The 16,455-nt window shown below is 43.1% G+C and overlaps 1 protein-coding gene across 1 annotated transcript in view; it reads left to right on the top strand.

Annotated features, from left to right (window-relative positions):
* The window catches only part of ipo11 (importin 11), a 245,623-nt gene that overhangs the window by 89,399 nt on the left and 139,769 nt on the right, over positions 1-16,455 (top strand). The window contains exons 16-22 of the mRNA XM_046346795.1: positions 1,572-1,698; positions 6,381-6,414; positions 6,576-6,616; positions 6,819-6,935; positions 8,869-8,982; positions 11,886-12,001; positions 13,353-13,429. Coding sequence (XP_046202751.1) covers positions 1,572-1,698; positions 6,381-6,414; positions 6,576-6,616; positions 6,819-6,935; positions 8,869-8,982; positions 11,886-12,001; positions 13,353-13,429 — 626 coding nt within the window. The remainder of the gene's footprint in view (positions 1-1,571; positions 1,699-6,380; positions 6,415-6,575; positions 6,617-6,818; positions 6,936-8,868; positions 8,983-11,885; positions 12,002-13,352; positions 13,430-16,455) is intronic.

Genomic DNA, 16,455 nt, shown 5'->3' on the forward strand with positions numbered 1-16,455 from the left:
GCCAGACCTTCCCTCTGACCCCCCCCTCACCTAAACACTCACACACAGCCCTTCTCCTCTCTTTCTCCCTGATCTCTGGCCCAGCGGAAAGGACATTTAACAGAGTTAAAGGTAATACATAGGGACATTTAAAGATGCACACGGATGAGTATGGATTAATGAGCATTGAATTGAGCATTTAAGCGATATTCTGACCTGGAGACATAGGTGTGTAGAATCCATGTCTACGAGAGATAATTCGCTTTGTCTGTTTTATGCCAATGCTTGTCTTGACACCAGCCTGAACGACAGAAAAATATTGTTCATGCCTTTTTTATTTATTGTGTTCTACTTGGTATTCTGCTGTAAAGCTCTTTGACACTGTCTGCCTTCATAAATGTTTATGATTGAAGGTGAGTCGGTGTGTGATCGATGACCTGTCTCCACAGTGACACACAGTTTAAATATGAGTAGGTGCATCTGACAATGACTGTATCGAGTGTGAAATCACATTAACATAAGTATTCAGACCTTTTACTCAGTACTTTGTTGAAGGACCTTTTTGGCAGCAAGTCTTCTTGAGTATGATGCTACAAGCTTGGCACACCTGTATTTGCGGAGTTTCTCCCATTATTCTCTGCAGATTCTCTCAAGCTCTGTCAGGTTGGATGGGGAGTGTCGCTGCACAGCTATTTTCAGGTCTCTCCAGAGATGTTCTATCAAGTTCAAGACCAGGCACTGGTTGGGCCCCTCAGGGACATTCAGAGACTTGCAAATAAATTCATAAAAAATCCTACAATGTGATTTTCTGGATTTTTTTTCTCATTTTGTCTGTCATAGTTGAAATGTACCTATGATGAAAATTACAGGCCTCATCTTTTTGTGGGAGAACTTGCACAATTGGTGGCTGACGAAATACTTTTTTGCCCCACTGTATATATGTATGTGTGTATTTATATTACTGTCAAAACACTACACGGCTCTAGAATTTTCAGACGTTCTTGTTCAGTGAAAATGAATTTGCCTTTATCTTTATGTGCTCTAATATTTTATGTAAGACTAATTCAATTGCTGCTAATTCACCAGTTCCCTGTTAAAAACAGATCAGTGACATGTTAAGTGTCTTTCAGCCTACATAATGAGTGGGGGTGGTTTTAAGGGATGGGTGCTTTGCTACAGTACCTGCTCGATCTCTCTCTAGTGTAACTCTCCCAATCGGCGAACTAGCTATCGTTATGTTACACTATATGAATGTGTATCAACGCCTCACTGTCATCTCGCGTTCTGTTCGCTTGAATGCTTGCTACTTCACATTGCGGAATGGTTCATACTGAATGTCCCCCAAAATGTTCTTGTATGTTTTTGTTTGTTCCCATTTGGTGGGTGTGGCGAGGTGTGGCTTGAAGCAATGCGTGATGTAGTTAAAGGGCATTGGCCATGCTGACAACCCACCACCTGACCCCTCCCCCATTTTTCAACTAATCATTCATTACTACACTGTTTCCGTTCAATTGAACGTTACAGAATGTAAAAACGTACTGAACGCAGCTCTGGCACAAGCTGATTGGTTCTCCCCCTCCCTCTGCTTCCAGGTATAAGCTGATTCGTCGGCGGGTGATCTGGCTCATAGGTCAGTGGATTTCAGTGAAGTTTAAATCCGAACTACGGCCGCTGCTCTACGAGGTCATCCTTAACCTCATGCAGGACCCAGACCTAGTGGTGAGAGACACACACACACACACACACTAAAGAGTAACGAAAGCCATGATTAGGCTGTTAGACACAGTTCTTTAGTAGCAACAAGTGTTATTCACACACTTTACAAGGCAGGACAAATGGCCAGTTAGTTCTGCCGAGATGCCAGAGCTTGTTAATTGGAAATCTATGTTGTGTGAGCTTCAGGACATTAACTCCATGCTAACATGATGCACTTGTAGTACGCTAATTGCTAAGCTGCTCCTAATAAACTTTGCATCCATGATGGCTTACTTGGCTAATTAGCCTGTAGAAGTGATACTCTATACAGAGTGTCCTAGAGTCAACTCTGCTCTGACATGTCTCCAGCTTCATCTGTAACTGAAACACTGTTTGGAAGTCTTGTTCTAAACAGTCTGCTGAATGATCTTCAGAACCAATATTTCCCCCAAATAGACTTGAGATTGCCTCCATTACCCACAGTGCCCAATCACACACAGATCTCTCACTTGAAGAGAGAGAGTTTCAGACAAGCATTTCCATGAAGAGGGTGGGTGGTCGGGGAGTGTTCAATAATAATAATTGTAGAGAGTTGCAAACTGTAGCCGGCTCTCCACCCTCTGCTGCTGTGTCGGGCCTGTACTACTCACATGTATGGGATGTGTTGTCTGGTCCACATACAGTACTGACCTTACTCTACGTGAATTAGTTGGACAACACTCATGCATCACCCTTAAAGTCCCTCTGCTCTGCACATGGAATGGCTCTCGATTGATTACTCACAGGCTAGCCGTCCTAGTTATGTATACCTTCTGATCAATACCGCCTCCTTCAATTAGGGACGGCTGGGGCCCTGATTGGCGGTGTTACCGTCAGAGTAATTGATGATAGCTACTCACGGTCTGACTCTGAAAACGTATTAATCAAACCAGCTACTGGTTATCAATAACTCCAGACACCAATAACCTGGTCCCCTGTCCAGTAACGTGATGTTTTGTAACCAATCACCACGTCATTCTGAACGGAAGTGGGCCACTAATGTATTCAGTTGGGAAACAATTAACAGTATTACACATTATTCCAAAGTAATTATTACTAAATAATGTTAGAAATACTGTCCTGTAATAAGTGTAATATTACTGCCTTTTAAGTGTGCAAGTAAAGTCATTTGCATGGTTTGGTAGACCGTGATCAAAAAGTGTATTTGAAATTCTGTAATTTGTTTGTGCATTTAGTATTTAGGGAGATGTTTAGAGGGAAAAAGAGTGAGAGAGATGATAAAAGAGAGGGATTTTTGCATGAGAAAGCTCAACACACACACACACTGGACCACACACTGGGCATTTATCAGTGATATTTATGAGGTGAGTCACACCAGTCATAGATATCCATCCCCTGTAGACAGCTCAGCTGGCTGCCAATTCCTCAGTCCTCGTCCTTGCTTTTCAGACCCATCTGATTTCTGCCCTGTTTACCAAAACCTCGACTGAAAATACTTCCTGGTGACATTTCTGATTCCTTCAATTTGCCAAGCCCTGCCTCTACTCAGCGGAAAGAAGGTTCCCATAAGCATTAAGGCTGCTTCACGCTGTGGCAGTGGCACTCTTCAGCCCATTGTGGCCCATTTTCTGTCACTCCGTCATCTGAGCTCTGTAGAATAGCAGGGTGAAGCTAGAGAAGGACTGTAGAACATCTAAAAAAAGAACTGATTTCACTGACGTCTTCAGTGAGCATCGTAGTTATTATCCATGCTGTGGGATGTCTGAGTTGGTATCGCTTACCCACAACAAATGAACGAAATGAGGGTGATTGCCTTGACTGCAGAAAGGGAACACAAGACGCACAGGAAATCGATCTTCCCGAGGTGTATAAAACTGAACAGAGATGGAGATGTGAGAATCGAGATGTTCTTATTTAAATGTCATTGTCTACTTCTGCCCGGTAAACAGGGTCAATTTGCTGGCCTTTTCATGCCCACCTTTTAGACCAGTGCTTGTCAATCCGAGAATGCAAAAGGCTCTACTAGGCCTATTGCTTCTCCCAGCCGGTAGATGTCACAGGAATGAAAGGAAATGCAGTTTATTCTTATCAGTTGAATGGAATCTCACGAAGGGTGGCATTCGGTGTTTCTAAAGCAGCAGAGCAAACGTAGGTATTACTCTCAAGTTATATGCACCAAACGCGTTCATTCTTTTCATTTACTGCCATAGTGTCAAATTGTCGGCCCATATGCCGTCTTGTTAATATAGGCGCCGACTAGTATGAATTCATCAAATGTGCAATGTATGTTCAATATACAGTTCAGAGACAAAAAATATATATACTTGAATGATTGTCAAGGCAGGGTTTCAAAGTGGTGCTTTCACTAAATGGTTTTTGTTGATGACTTTTGGACTGGGCTATTCAACTGCCGGGCCGATACTGTGTCAGCTTTTATTGACTGCCCTCCGTACTTGGTTTAACATTAGCAATGAGATTAAGGCCCTACGCTCTCTCACACACACACTCTCTCTCACACACACTCCTGCTCAACTCTTGTCACTGACAGCAGGTTGTAGTCACTCCACTGTTCCACTCCGGCCACAGACTTGTTTTCCTCTCCTAGGTCTAATCATTTGTTTATGTCGTAGACGTGAGCTTCATCACATTGGCAGTGGTAGATTACACAGAGGAGACAATCAATAACACTGGACGTCTTACAATTCCCCATGAAAGTGACACGGCAACTTCAGCATTATGTGGGCTGAATGCTGAAACGACACAGAAGAAAAAGTCCCGTGACGGTGGTGACTGTCCATTACTGCTTATTAACCATCACTTATTCACTTGAATAAAATATTTCAGTTGTGTATATTACGTTTTATTTGATGACCTGTTGAATTCCAATTCATCATCTCATCACCATAGCACTGCTGCCTATGCTGTTGACAAAGTCACAATTTGAGTAGTTCTTCAAAGTAAATAAGGCATACTTTTATGACTGCTGAATACCAACTAACAATCACTTACATAATCTATTTTCAGGAAGAGATACACAACATATACAAAAGTATGTGGACACCCCTTCAAACGAGTGGATTCGGCTATTTAAGCAACACCCTTTGCTGGGTGTATAAAATCGAACACACAGCCATGCAATCTCCATTGACAAACATTGGTAGTAGGATGGCCTTAACAAAGAGCTCAGTGACTTTCAACGTGGCACCATCATAGGATGCCACCTTTCCAACAAGTCAGTTCGTCAAATCTCTGCCCTGCTAGAGCTGCCCCGGTCAACTGTAAGTGCTGTTATTGTGAAGTGGAAACATCTAGGAGCAACAACGGCTCAACCGTGAAGTGGTAGGCGTCACAAGCTTACAGAGTGTAGTACTTAAAAGTCATATTTTCTCAGTTGCAACACTCCCTACCTAGTTCCAAACTGCCTCTGGAAGCAACATCAGCACAATAACTGTTTGTCAGGAGCTTCATGAAATTAGTTTCCATGGCCGAGCAGCCGCACATAAGCCTAAGATCACCATGCACATTGCCAAGCTTCGACTGGAGTGGTGTCAAGCTTGCCGCCATTGGACTCAGGAGCAGTGGAAACACGTTCTCTGGAGTGATGAATCACGCTTCACCATTTGGCAGTTTAACAAATGAATCTGGGGTTTGGCGGATGCCAGGAGAATGCTACCTGCCTGAATGCATAGTGCCAATTGTAAAGTTTGGTGGAGGAGAAATAATGATTTGGGGCTGTTTTTCATGGTTTGGGCTAGGCTCCTTAGTTCCAGTGAAGGAAAATCTTAACGCTACAGCATACAATGACATTCTAGATGATTCTGTGATTCCAAAACAGTTTGGGGAATGCCCTTTGCTTATTTCAGCATGACATTGCCCCCTCACAAAGCGAGGCACATACAGAAATGGTTTGTCAAGATCCGCATGGAAGAACTTTGAGTGGTCTGCACAGAGCCCTTACCTCCACACCATCGAACACTTTTGGGATGAATTGGAACGCCAGGTATAATCGCCCCAACATCAGTGCCCTACCTCACTAATGCTCTTGTGGCTGAATGGAACCAAGTCCCCACAGCAATGTTCCAACATCTAGTGGAAAGCCTTCCCAGAAGAGTGGAAGCCATTCTAGCAGGAAAGGGGGGACCAACTCAATATTAATGCCCATGATTTTGGAATGAGATGTTCGACGAGCAGGTGTCCAAATACTTTTGGTTATGTAGTGTACCTCCGGAAGCAACTGCTCTCCCTCTCGATCATGCATTCTTCTGTCTCTTCTCGTAGCAGGTATAAAAGAAATGCACAGACCGGACAACTTGGAGCAATGGATTATGGTCATTGTAGTAAATTACCACGTTTTATAAAATGTTCTGCGGTGTATAATATTGGCCTTTTGGTAACGACAACTCCCTACACTTCAGACTTGATCTGATTTATCTCTAGAGAAACTGTGCAATGTGCCCATTGAGCTCACTGAAAAAATGTGAACGGAATTGAATTGAAGTAATTCAATTCTGTCAATTAGTTGTCTGTCAATTATTTGTTTCAAAACCTGAAAATTTCGGTTACTTACCTCGCTCATCACAATCCCCAACAACAAAAACCTTAAGTTCATTTCTTAGTCGATCTTCTCAACTGTGAGTACAGCTCCATATTCAGCCCCATCCCAGACATATTTGGCAGAATACCAATGTTTTGTTTTTGTTCTAAAGGTGCGGATCGAGACGGCCACAACTCTGAAACTCAATATCCTTTTCATTTAATCTATTTTTGCTGAAATACAAATGTTTTGCTTCTTTCAAAAATCAATATTGTTATGCACCTCTCTTCCTGTCACTGTGAAGTCTCTCTGTGAAGATGAACCTCTTGTAATACCTGTCAGTTTCTTTTCCTTAATGTGTCATCACCTGTCGATGACTTTGAGTTCCGGACAGAACAGTTCTTACCGGTGAGTGCCTTTTCTAGGGGAGAAATGTTTTTAAAGAATTTTGCTAAGAATGTTGCTAATCGTCTTCTATTGGCCTTGCTTTTTTTAGTTACATTTTTTTAGGGTAAATCAATGGTATGCGATAATGGGATGTTAAAATGCTCTCCCTTCCCCTCTCTCTCTCTCTCTCTCTCTCCCTCTACCTCCCTCTCTCACCCTTTAGTATCTGGAGTCTATTTTCAGCCTGCTATTCCAGCTGTTGCAGCAGGTGACAGAGTGTGACACTAAGATGCAGGTCCTCCATGTGATCTCATGCGTCATTGAGAGGGTTAACATCCAGGTGAGGGGTCAAATCCCAAAGAGCTCATTGCCTAAAATGTTTTTTTTTAATGTTTTTTTTTACTAAGGTCATGGTATACGTCATGGTAGGATACACATTAGGATATGCACATCTAATTGATGTGGTAGCTGGGTTAAAAAAACGACACTATTTAAAGAAATACAGTGACATACCATTGCCTTTGATTTATTAGGAGACGGCCCTTGCTGTTCAGAACAACCATCATGTAACCGGTATGCAACATTTCTCAGCCTGCTCTCCCTCAGGCTAGAGGAAACAAAGCTACTTTCTAAGAGCAAAAGACACCAGTCACATCATCACTTTCTCAGACAGTTGCATTCAACTGCAGGGTTCTGCCGTCCTTCCACTGATGATGTGTTTGTCATAAGTCATAAAGTGAACTCAGAGTTCAACTGAGCACGACGAAAGCTCTCACTCGCTAGCACTTTTATAATAGTTTTGACCTTCTAGCACTTTTATAATAGTACCATCGGATTGTTTTACTAAATCTACTCGGTGTTTGTCAGCCTTTGATGACCTTTATTCTTTGACCCCTGTATTTTTCAGTGGGGTACTCTATTTCCCCTCAATGCTCTATTGACTTCACTTCCTCATAAATGGCTTCCACTCCAGTCAACTGTCATTATATTTAAATCGCCTGTCTTAACTGCCTGTGAGCGAGAACGCAGTTACATGAATATTCTATTACACCTCACAGGGAATACTTCAATGCAAAAAATAAAGAAATAATGGGGTAGAAAAGGCCTAATGAAACCACGGCTTGGAGATGGGAGATTTTTTTTTTTCTCGCTTTCTCTTCTGCATTTACAAATCACCCGTTAGAATGGCTTGGTTCCCTCTCATCTTCTTTAAAAGGCTGCATTTGAAAGCTGTCTGTCTTTTTGTGATTCTCTTTTTCCCTCTGCTCCTTAAAAATGTGTAACGGTGCAAGACATTCAAACGCGGAGCTCTCACAAAGGGAGGGCGGGAAGAAGGGAGGTGGAGGGAAGTGAGAGAAAGAAGCCTTAGAGGGGAAAGGGACAGGAAGCGTGGAGGAGCTGGAGCAAGTGGAGAAAGAGACAGACTCAGTGCATGAAAATGTTATTTAAAAAAAAAATGGTATAATTAAGTTTTGGCCCATATAATACGTTTTGGCCCATTGCACTTAGGTAGTTGTAAATCAGCGGCCGCAGGTGCTGACATATTTACCAGTTTCGAAGGGGAAAGAGAGCGACTGGTCTCAGTCGACATGCCTCCGACTCAATCCAATAAAGATGTAATTATAAACACCTCCTTTACAGAAAAGCTGCCAGAGAAAGAGAGGGTGTGTGAGGGAGAGGGAGAGAAAGGAGTGTGTGGGCTATGGTAAACTCACTCTGAGCTCTACTGTCGAGTTGCCAGTCTGTTAGAGGAGTGGGCCTTAATTTGATATGTACTCATTTCACTTTTATTGCCAAGCAGCAAATGAGCACATTTCATGGAACATTAGCAGCCAGTGCAAAGAGTTAGTCCGTTTGTGTTTGGTACTTGGGGATGAATACATTGGTATGGCTGCTTAGGAGAGAACGTACACAGTTGGAGTGTTTCTTGATGTTTTGAAATCGTGTTACCACAACGAATATCTTGACCTGCTCCCTTCCAACCCTACGATTTTCACCCAGGTGTATTACAAGGAAGGACATTATCCAACAGGTAGAATGGTTAGGTCTGGCTCAGAATACTTCCCGCGTTAGACATTGTGTTCGTACAAGACGTACACCCCAACTAGTACAACTGACACCTGGACCTGTACACACTTCCCAAATGGGACAATAAAGACATTGATTGATTTGATTTGGGCTTCCACATTCATATTGTACGAAGGCCTTTGTGTTTCTATTGGATGGAATGCTCTGGTGTTTGTTGTTGCTGATCGGATTGTGTTTTCTCTTAGATCCGGCCATATGTAGGCTGTCTGGTCCAGTACCTGCCACTCCTTTGGAAACAATCAGAAGAACACAACATGCTGCGCTGTGCCATACTCACCACACTGGTTCACCTTGTACAGGTATGACGCATGCGGGGCGGCAGGCAGCCTAGTGGTTAGAGCATTGGACTCTCGCTCTAGCAACCGAAAGGTTGCGAGATCGAATCCCCGGGCTGACAAGGTAAAAATCTGTTGTTTTGCCCCTGAACAAGGCAGTTAACCCACTGTTCCTAGGCCGTCATTGAAAATAATAATTGGTTAACTGACTTGCCTAGTTAAATAAAGGTTCAATTAAAAAATTTAATAAAAAATACACTCCGTTTGCCCCTTAGCCCTTCGTTGCCGTTTGTCATTGCTTCTCCCAGTGTGCGTGCACTCGCCTGTATGGGAGGCTTGAGCGAATAACCGTATCATAGGGTATTTTGAAATGCAGACACTTTGATTTTCAATACCGTAAAAGCTTGGCTTTTTAGTGTAGGCTCATATTCATTAAAAATCCACCTCTCTAAAAACAAGTCTCTCACCGTTGCCGCCTGCTATAGACCACCCTCTGCCCCCAGCTGTGCTCTGGACACCATATGTGAACTGATTGCCCCCCCATCTATCTTCAGAGCTCGTGCTGCTAGGTGACCTAAACTGGAACATGCTTAACACCCCAGCCATCCTACATTCTAAGCTTGATGCGCTCAATCTCACACAAATTATCAATGAATCTACCAGGTACCTCCCCAAAGCCGTAAACACGGGCACCCTCATAGATATCATCCAAACCAACTTGCCCTCTAAATACACCTCTGCTGTCTTCAACCAAGATTTCAGTGATCACTGCCTCATTGCCTGCATCCGTAATGGGTCAGCGGTCAAACAACCTCCACTCATCACTGTAAAACGCTCCCTGAAACACTTCAGCGAGCAGGCCTTTCTAATCGACCTGGCCGGGGTATCCTGGAAGGATATTGATCTCATCCCGTCAATAGAGGATGCCTGGATATTTTTTTTAAATGCCTTCCAAACCATCTTAAATAAACATCCCCATTCAAGAAATTTAGAACCAGAAACAGATATAGCCCTTGGTTCTCCCCAGACCTGACTGCCCTTAACCAACACAAAAACATCCTATAGCGTTATGCATTAGCATCGAACAGCCCCCGTGATATGCAGCTGTTCAGGGAAGCTAGAAACCATTATACACAGGCAGTTAGAAAAGCCAAGGCTAGCTTTTTCAAGCAGAAATTTGCTTCCTGCAACACTAACTCTACCGCTGGCCATGCTTTCCACCTGGCTACTCCTACCCCGGTCAACAGCACTGCACCCCACACTGCAACTCGCCCAAGCCTTCCCCATTTCTCCTTCTCCCAAATCCGTTCAGCTGATGTTCTGAAAGAGCTGCAAAATCTGGACCCCTACAAATCAGCCGGGCTAGACAATCTGGACCCTTTCTTTCTAAAATTATCTGCCGAAATTGTTGCCACCCCTATTACTAGCCTGTTCAACCTCTCTTTGGTGTCGTCTGAGATTCCCAAAGATTGGAAAGCAGTTGTGGTCATCCCCCTCTTCAAAGGGGGACACACTCTTGACCCAAACTGCTACAGACCTATATCTATCCTACCATGCCTTTCTAAGGTCTTCGAAAGCCAAATCAACAAACAGATTACCAACCATTTCAAATCTCACCATTCCTTCTCTGCTATGCAATCTGGTTTCAGAGCTGGTCATGGGTGCACCTCAGCCACGCTCAAGGTCCTAAACAATATCTTTAGTCTCTGATCCACCTCTACGCAGACGACACCATTCTGTATACATTTAAGTCATTACATTTACATTTTATATACCAGTATACTTCTGGCCTTTCTTTGGACACTGTGATAACAACCCTCCAGGCAAACTTCAATACCATACAACTCTCCTTCCGTGGCCTCCAATTGCTCTTAAATACAAGTAATACTAAATGCATGCTCTTCAACCGATCGCTACCTGCACCTGCCCGCCTGTCCAACATCACTACTCTGGACGGCTCTAACTTAGAATACATGGACAGCTACAAATACTTAGGTGTCTGGTTAGACTGTAAACTCTCCTTCTAGACCCATATCAAACATCTCCAATCCAAAGTTAAATCTAGAATCAGCTTCCTATTTCGCAACAAAGCATCCTTCACTCATGCTGCCAAACATACCCTTGTAAAACTGACCATCCTACCAATCCTCGACTTTGGCGATGTCATTTACAAAATAGCCTCCAATACCCTACTCAACAAATTGGATGCAGTCTATCACAGTGCAATCCGTTTTGTCACCAAAGCCCCATATACTACCCACCATTGCGACCTGTACGCTCTCGTTGGCTGGCCCTCGCTTCATACTCGTCGCCAAACCCTCTGGATCCATGTCATCTACAAGACCCTGCTAGGTAAAAAAAAACCTTATCTCAGCTCGCTGGTCACCATAGCATCTCCCACCTGTAGCACACGCTCCAGCAGGTATATCTCTCTAGTCACCCCCAAAACCAATTCTTTCTTTGGCCGCCTCTCCTTCCAGTTCTCTGCTGCCAATGACTGGAACGAACTACAAAAATCTCTGAAACTGGAAACACTTATCTCCCTCACTAGCTTTAAGCACCAACTGTCAGACACATTCTTCCATTGCACATTCTTCCATTGCAAATCTACCATTCCAGTGTTTTACTTGCTATATTGTATTTACTTTGCCACCATGGCCTTTTTTTGCCTTTACCTCCCTTATCTCACCTCATTTGCTCACATCGTATATAGACTTGTTTATACTGTATTATTGACTGTATGTTTGTTTTACTCCATGTGTAACTCTGTCATTGTATGTGTCGAACTGCTTTGCTTTATCTTGGCCAGGTCGCAATTGTAAATGAGAACTTGTTCTCAACTTGCCTACCTGGTTAAATAAAGGTGAAATAAAATAAAAAATAAATTATTGCAAATTGTAGTAAAACCTTTTGTGATGTCATCACAGGGCCTGGGAGCGGAGAGTAAGAACCTGTATCTCTTCCTGCTTCCTGTGATCCAGCTGAGTACAGATGTCTCGCAACCACCGCATGTCTACCTGCTAGAGGACGGACTGGAGCTGTGGTACGTACACACACAGAGACAAACAGTTCCACACAGAGACAAACGCACACAAACTCAGCCCTGAGAGCAGACTGATACTAACGGTCTCTGTCACTCTTCTAAAGGCAGACGCTTATCAGGCACTTAAAGCACTCACCTTTCTTCCATCCCACCCTCTGTAGCTCTCTCTCTCACTCTCCTCTTAGATATTTCCCTCTTTTTCTTCCCTCTGCTTTCTCTCCCCCATTATGCGCTCTCGCCCCCCCTTGCGTGACGTTGATTTTGCCTTTGCTTCCTCCCAGATAAACAGTTGTGACCGAAATACTTATTTACCTCATTTACCGAGTCATTTGTGTCAACAGCTTCTTTTTTTCCCTTTTTTTACCTGCCTTCTCGCACTCTATTTTGTGTTCTGTCTGTCCTTCACTCTTTTTTTTAGTTCTCCCCTTTCTCTATCTCTGTCCTTCTCTTCCTCGTTCTCTCTTTCCTTCAATCACTCTCTATCATGTTCATACATGCCCTCTGATGGGCGATGACGATAACTTCAAAGTAGGCGTAACACACACTGCCCATTTTCCCGTGCGACCAGAGCTCTGAAAATACCTTTTTTTAAACATTTGTTCAAAATGGTGGTTCTCATTACAGAGCCATTTTGTAGTAAACGATCCTATTGTGGAAGGCCTGTCTGGCTTGCAAAAGCTTGAACGCTGAGGCCTTAGCGTGGCTCGTCTTTTGTTGTGCCTTTCGATGACGTTGGCCTAGTTACACATGGTTAGCAGTGATAAGAGGGATTACGCGTCCTATCTCTGAGCCGGTGTGTCAAACAGGACCGTCTCTGAACAAGCACATTGTCTGCTTTTAAATTGTCATCTCAAAGGGCAGAACGTCTGCAGTGATGTTCTAGACTGAGCTTGAGTTGCTCTCAATAGACTGACTCAATTGACTGTGATGAACCATTGTCATGGTTTTGAGTTTGATTGACTCATTCAGACAGATTCTTCTTTTATGGTTCAGGCACACATTGACACATTGACGTTTCTCCGCCAGCCATAGATATGTACATATTCTGAGTCTCAAACACAGTTTTTGTAGTGTTGTCTGTTCTGTTCCATTGGTAAAGCATGGTGCTTGCAATGCCAGGGTTGTGGGTTCGATTCCCACTGGCGACCAGTGGGAAAATGTATGCTCTCACTACTCTTTAAGTCGCTCTGGATAAGAGCGTCTGCTTAATCTAGGGCTCTGTTATGGTCTGGTCAGCAGCTTTAAATGCTTCTGTGACGCTAACTCTCGGGTCCTCTTTCTCCATTTCACATCCACCCCTCTCTCTCTCTCCACCGTCCTTTCTCTCCTCCATCCCTTTATCGACCTACAGGTTGGTAACGTTGGAGAATAGTCCTGCAATCACCCCAGAGCTTCTGAGAATCTTCCAGAACATGTCGGCTCTCCTGGGTGAGTTTTATATTATTGATGTTGACGATGCATTTGTGAATGACTGTGGGAGTAGTTCATGACCCTAGGTTGGTAACACAAATTCTATGTGATTTCAATGTGACTTTCTCCATTCTGATGGTTTTATTCTGTTCAATCCAACTCAAAACAAAATAGCTAATGAATACACTGTACACAATACTAAAACTGAGGCTATTAAGACTATTAACATTTACATTTAAGTCATTTAGCAGACGCTCTTATCCAGAGCGACTTACAAATTGACATGGGAAAGACTGTATGAAAATGTGTTTGCTACATGCACATATTACAATACAGCTGTACTTCGAGGCAGTGTACAACAATGGTAACAACTAACTATGAACAAAATTCAAACGTCACACCACTCACTTTGTGCACGCACACCATCCCACAAGTCCAGTCCAGATACGTGTCCAGCTGTTGTTGTGCAGGCCAGAGATGAGTTTGCTGCTCTTGTTGTGACTGCTTGAAGGAGACTGAAAGTTGGAAGCAGCCAATCACAGAAATGCCTGACCCCACTGTGTCAAGGCACCTGGCAACCATGAACTCTAGCAGCCAATCGGTTTGGCTAGGTACAGAGGTGTGAAGGGTCCGTTTACAACCCATAGCCTAGAGGGGAAAGGGAGCATAATGCTGGAGTTCGAAAGTTGCAGAGTTTGTGTCCCTGAGAGAGGGCTGTGAGAATGAGATGGTGTGCTAAGAGTCACAGGCAGGGAATTTGTAACAATTCTTCTCTGATTTTAGAAGATACCATTGCACAAACAACATGTTTATCTAGGCCTTCACAAGCACTAGTACCATGCTATACATGATTTAATAATTGCACCGGGGGGGATGGCTCCCTTTCTACGGGCATTCAACCAATTGTGCTATTGTGTGTTTTTTTTTCGCGTTAGATGAAAACAAATTTTGTACATGATGTTTCTGTTGCTGTCTCTTATGACCGAAAAAAGCTTCTGGATATCAGGACAGCGATTACTTACTTGGTACTGGACAAAGTTGTTTTCCTTCAGCAAGTCGGACACAAAGGATTTACTTCAGACACCCGACAAGGCCAGAATCTCTGTCATTTGCATGAGAACAAGACGGAGATATCAGGGACGTAGGTCGGTGTGCCTGGTAAGGATGCGACGCCGAGTGGGTAATCTGCCTCTACCATCAGTCCTATTAGCCAATGAACAATCATTGGATAACAAAATAGACAAACTACGATCACAAATATCCTACCAACAGGACATTAACCTCTTGGATTTAGGGGGCGCTATTTTAATTTTTGGATGAAAAACGTTCCCGTTTTAAACAAGATATTTTGTCACGAAAAGATGCTCGACTATGCATATAATTGACAGCTTTGGAAAGAAGACACTCTGATGTTTACAAAACTGCAAAGATATTGTCTGTGAGTGCCACAGAACTGATGTTACAGGTGAAACCCAGATAAAAATCCAACAAGAGGAAGTGCCGTATTTTTTGAAACCGCCTCATGCCAATGGCTGTGAATGAGCTACAAATGAGCTTATGTTTTCCACGTATTCCCCAAGGTGTCTACAGCATTGTGATGTCTTTTTATGCATTTCCATTGAAGAATGGCTGTAAGGGACCATATATAGCATGTGGTCACATGGTGTCTTCCACAGAAAATCTTGCGTAAAATACTGAGGTAGCCATTTTTCCAATCGCTTCTTATGAGAAACCAATTGCCTCAACGGATATATTATCGAATATATATGTTAAAAACAACTTGAGGATGGATCCTAAACAACGTTTGCCGTGTCTCTGTCGATATTATGGAGCAAATTTTGAAAAAAGTTTGGCGTTAATAGTTGTAGCATTTTCCGGTCGATTTCTCAGCCATGCATGATGAAGAAACGGGAGCTATTTCGCCTACAAAAATAATATTTTGGGAAAAAAGGAACATTTGCTATCTAACTAGGAGTCTCCTGAGTGAAGCATCTGAAGTTCTTCAAAGGTAAATGATTTAATTTAGTTGCTTTTCTTATTTTCGTGAAAATGTTGCCTGCTGCTAGCAGAGCCTAGCATAGCATTATGCCATGATAAACTTACACAAATGCTTGTCTAGCGTTGGCTGTAACGCATATTTTGAAAATCTAAGATGACAGTGTTGTTAACAAAAGGCTAAGCTTGTGTTTGAATATATTTATTTCATTTCATTTGGATTTTCATGAATAGGAAAAGTTTCTAGGGGTATTTATGTCCGCTGCGTTATGCTAATGCATTTGAGGCTATGATTTCGCTCCCGGATACGGGATTGCTCGTCGCTAGAGGTTAAAATCTTGAATATCTTATGTTTCACCGAGTCGTGGCTGAACGACGACATGGATAAAATACAGCTGTCAGGATTTACGCTGCATCGGCAAGATGGAACAGCTTCCTCCGTTAAGACGAGGGGTGACGGTCTGTGTATATTTGTAAACAACAGCTGGTGCACAAAATCGAATATTAAGGAAGACCAAAGTTTTGCTCGCGTGAGGTAGAGTATCTCATGATAAGCTGTAGACCACGCTATTTTCCAAGAGTTTTCATCCTTTTTTTCCGTAGCTGTCTATTTACAACCAGAAACCGATGCTGGAACAAAGTCCACAATCAATGAGCTGTATATGGCCATAAGCAAAAAGGAAAATGCTCATCCGGAGGTGGCACTCCTAGTTGCCGGGGACTTTAATGGAGGGAAACTTAATCTGTTTTATCTAATTTCTACCAGCATGTTAAATGTGCAACCAGAGGGGAAAAAAACAACCTAGGCCACATTTACTCCGCACACAAAGACACGTGCAAAGCTTCCTCTCACCTTCCATTTGGTAAATCTGACCAAAATTATACCCCCCTGATTCCTGCTTACAAGCAAAAACTAAAGCAGGAAGCAACAGTGACTCGGTCAATAAAGAGGTGGTCAGATGACGCAGGTCTGTTTTGCTAGCAAAGCATCCGCACTGAGCTAAAGGGTAGAGCTTCCGCTTTGAAGGAGCGGGACAAGGATCGGGACT

This window comes from Oncorhynchus gorbuscha, linkage group LG04, assembly GCF_021184085.1.
Source record: "Oncorhynchus gorbuscha isolate QuinsamMale2020 ecotype Even-year linkage group LG04, OgorEven_v1.0, whole genome shotgun sequence".
Classification (NCBI taxonomy): domain Eukaryota; kingdom Metazoa; phylum Chordata; class Actinopteri; order Salmoniformes; family Salmonidae; genus Oncorhynchus; species Oncorhynchus gorbuscha.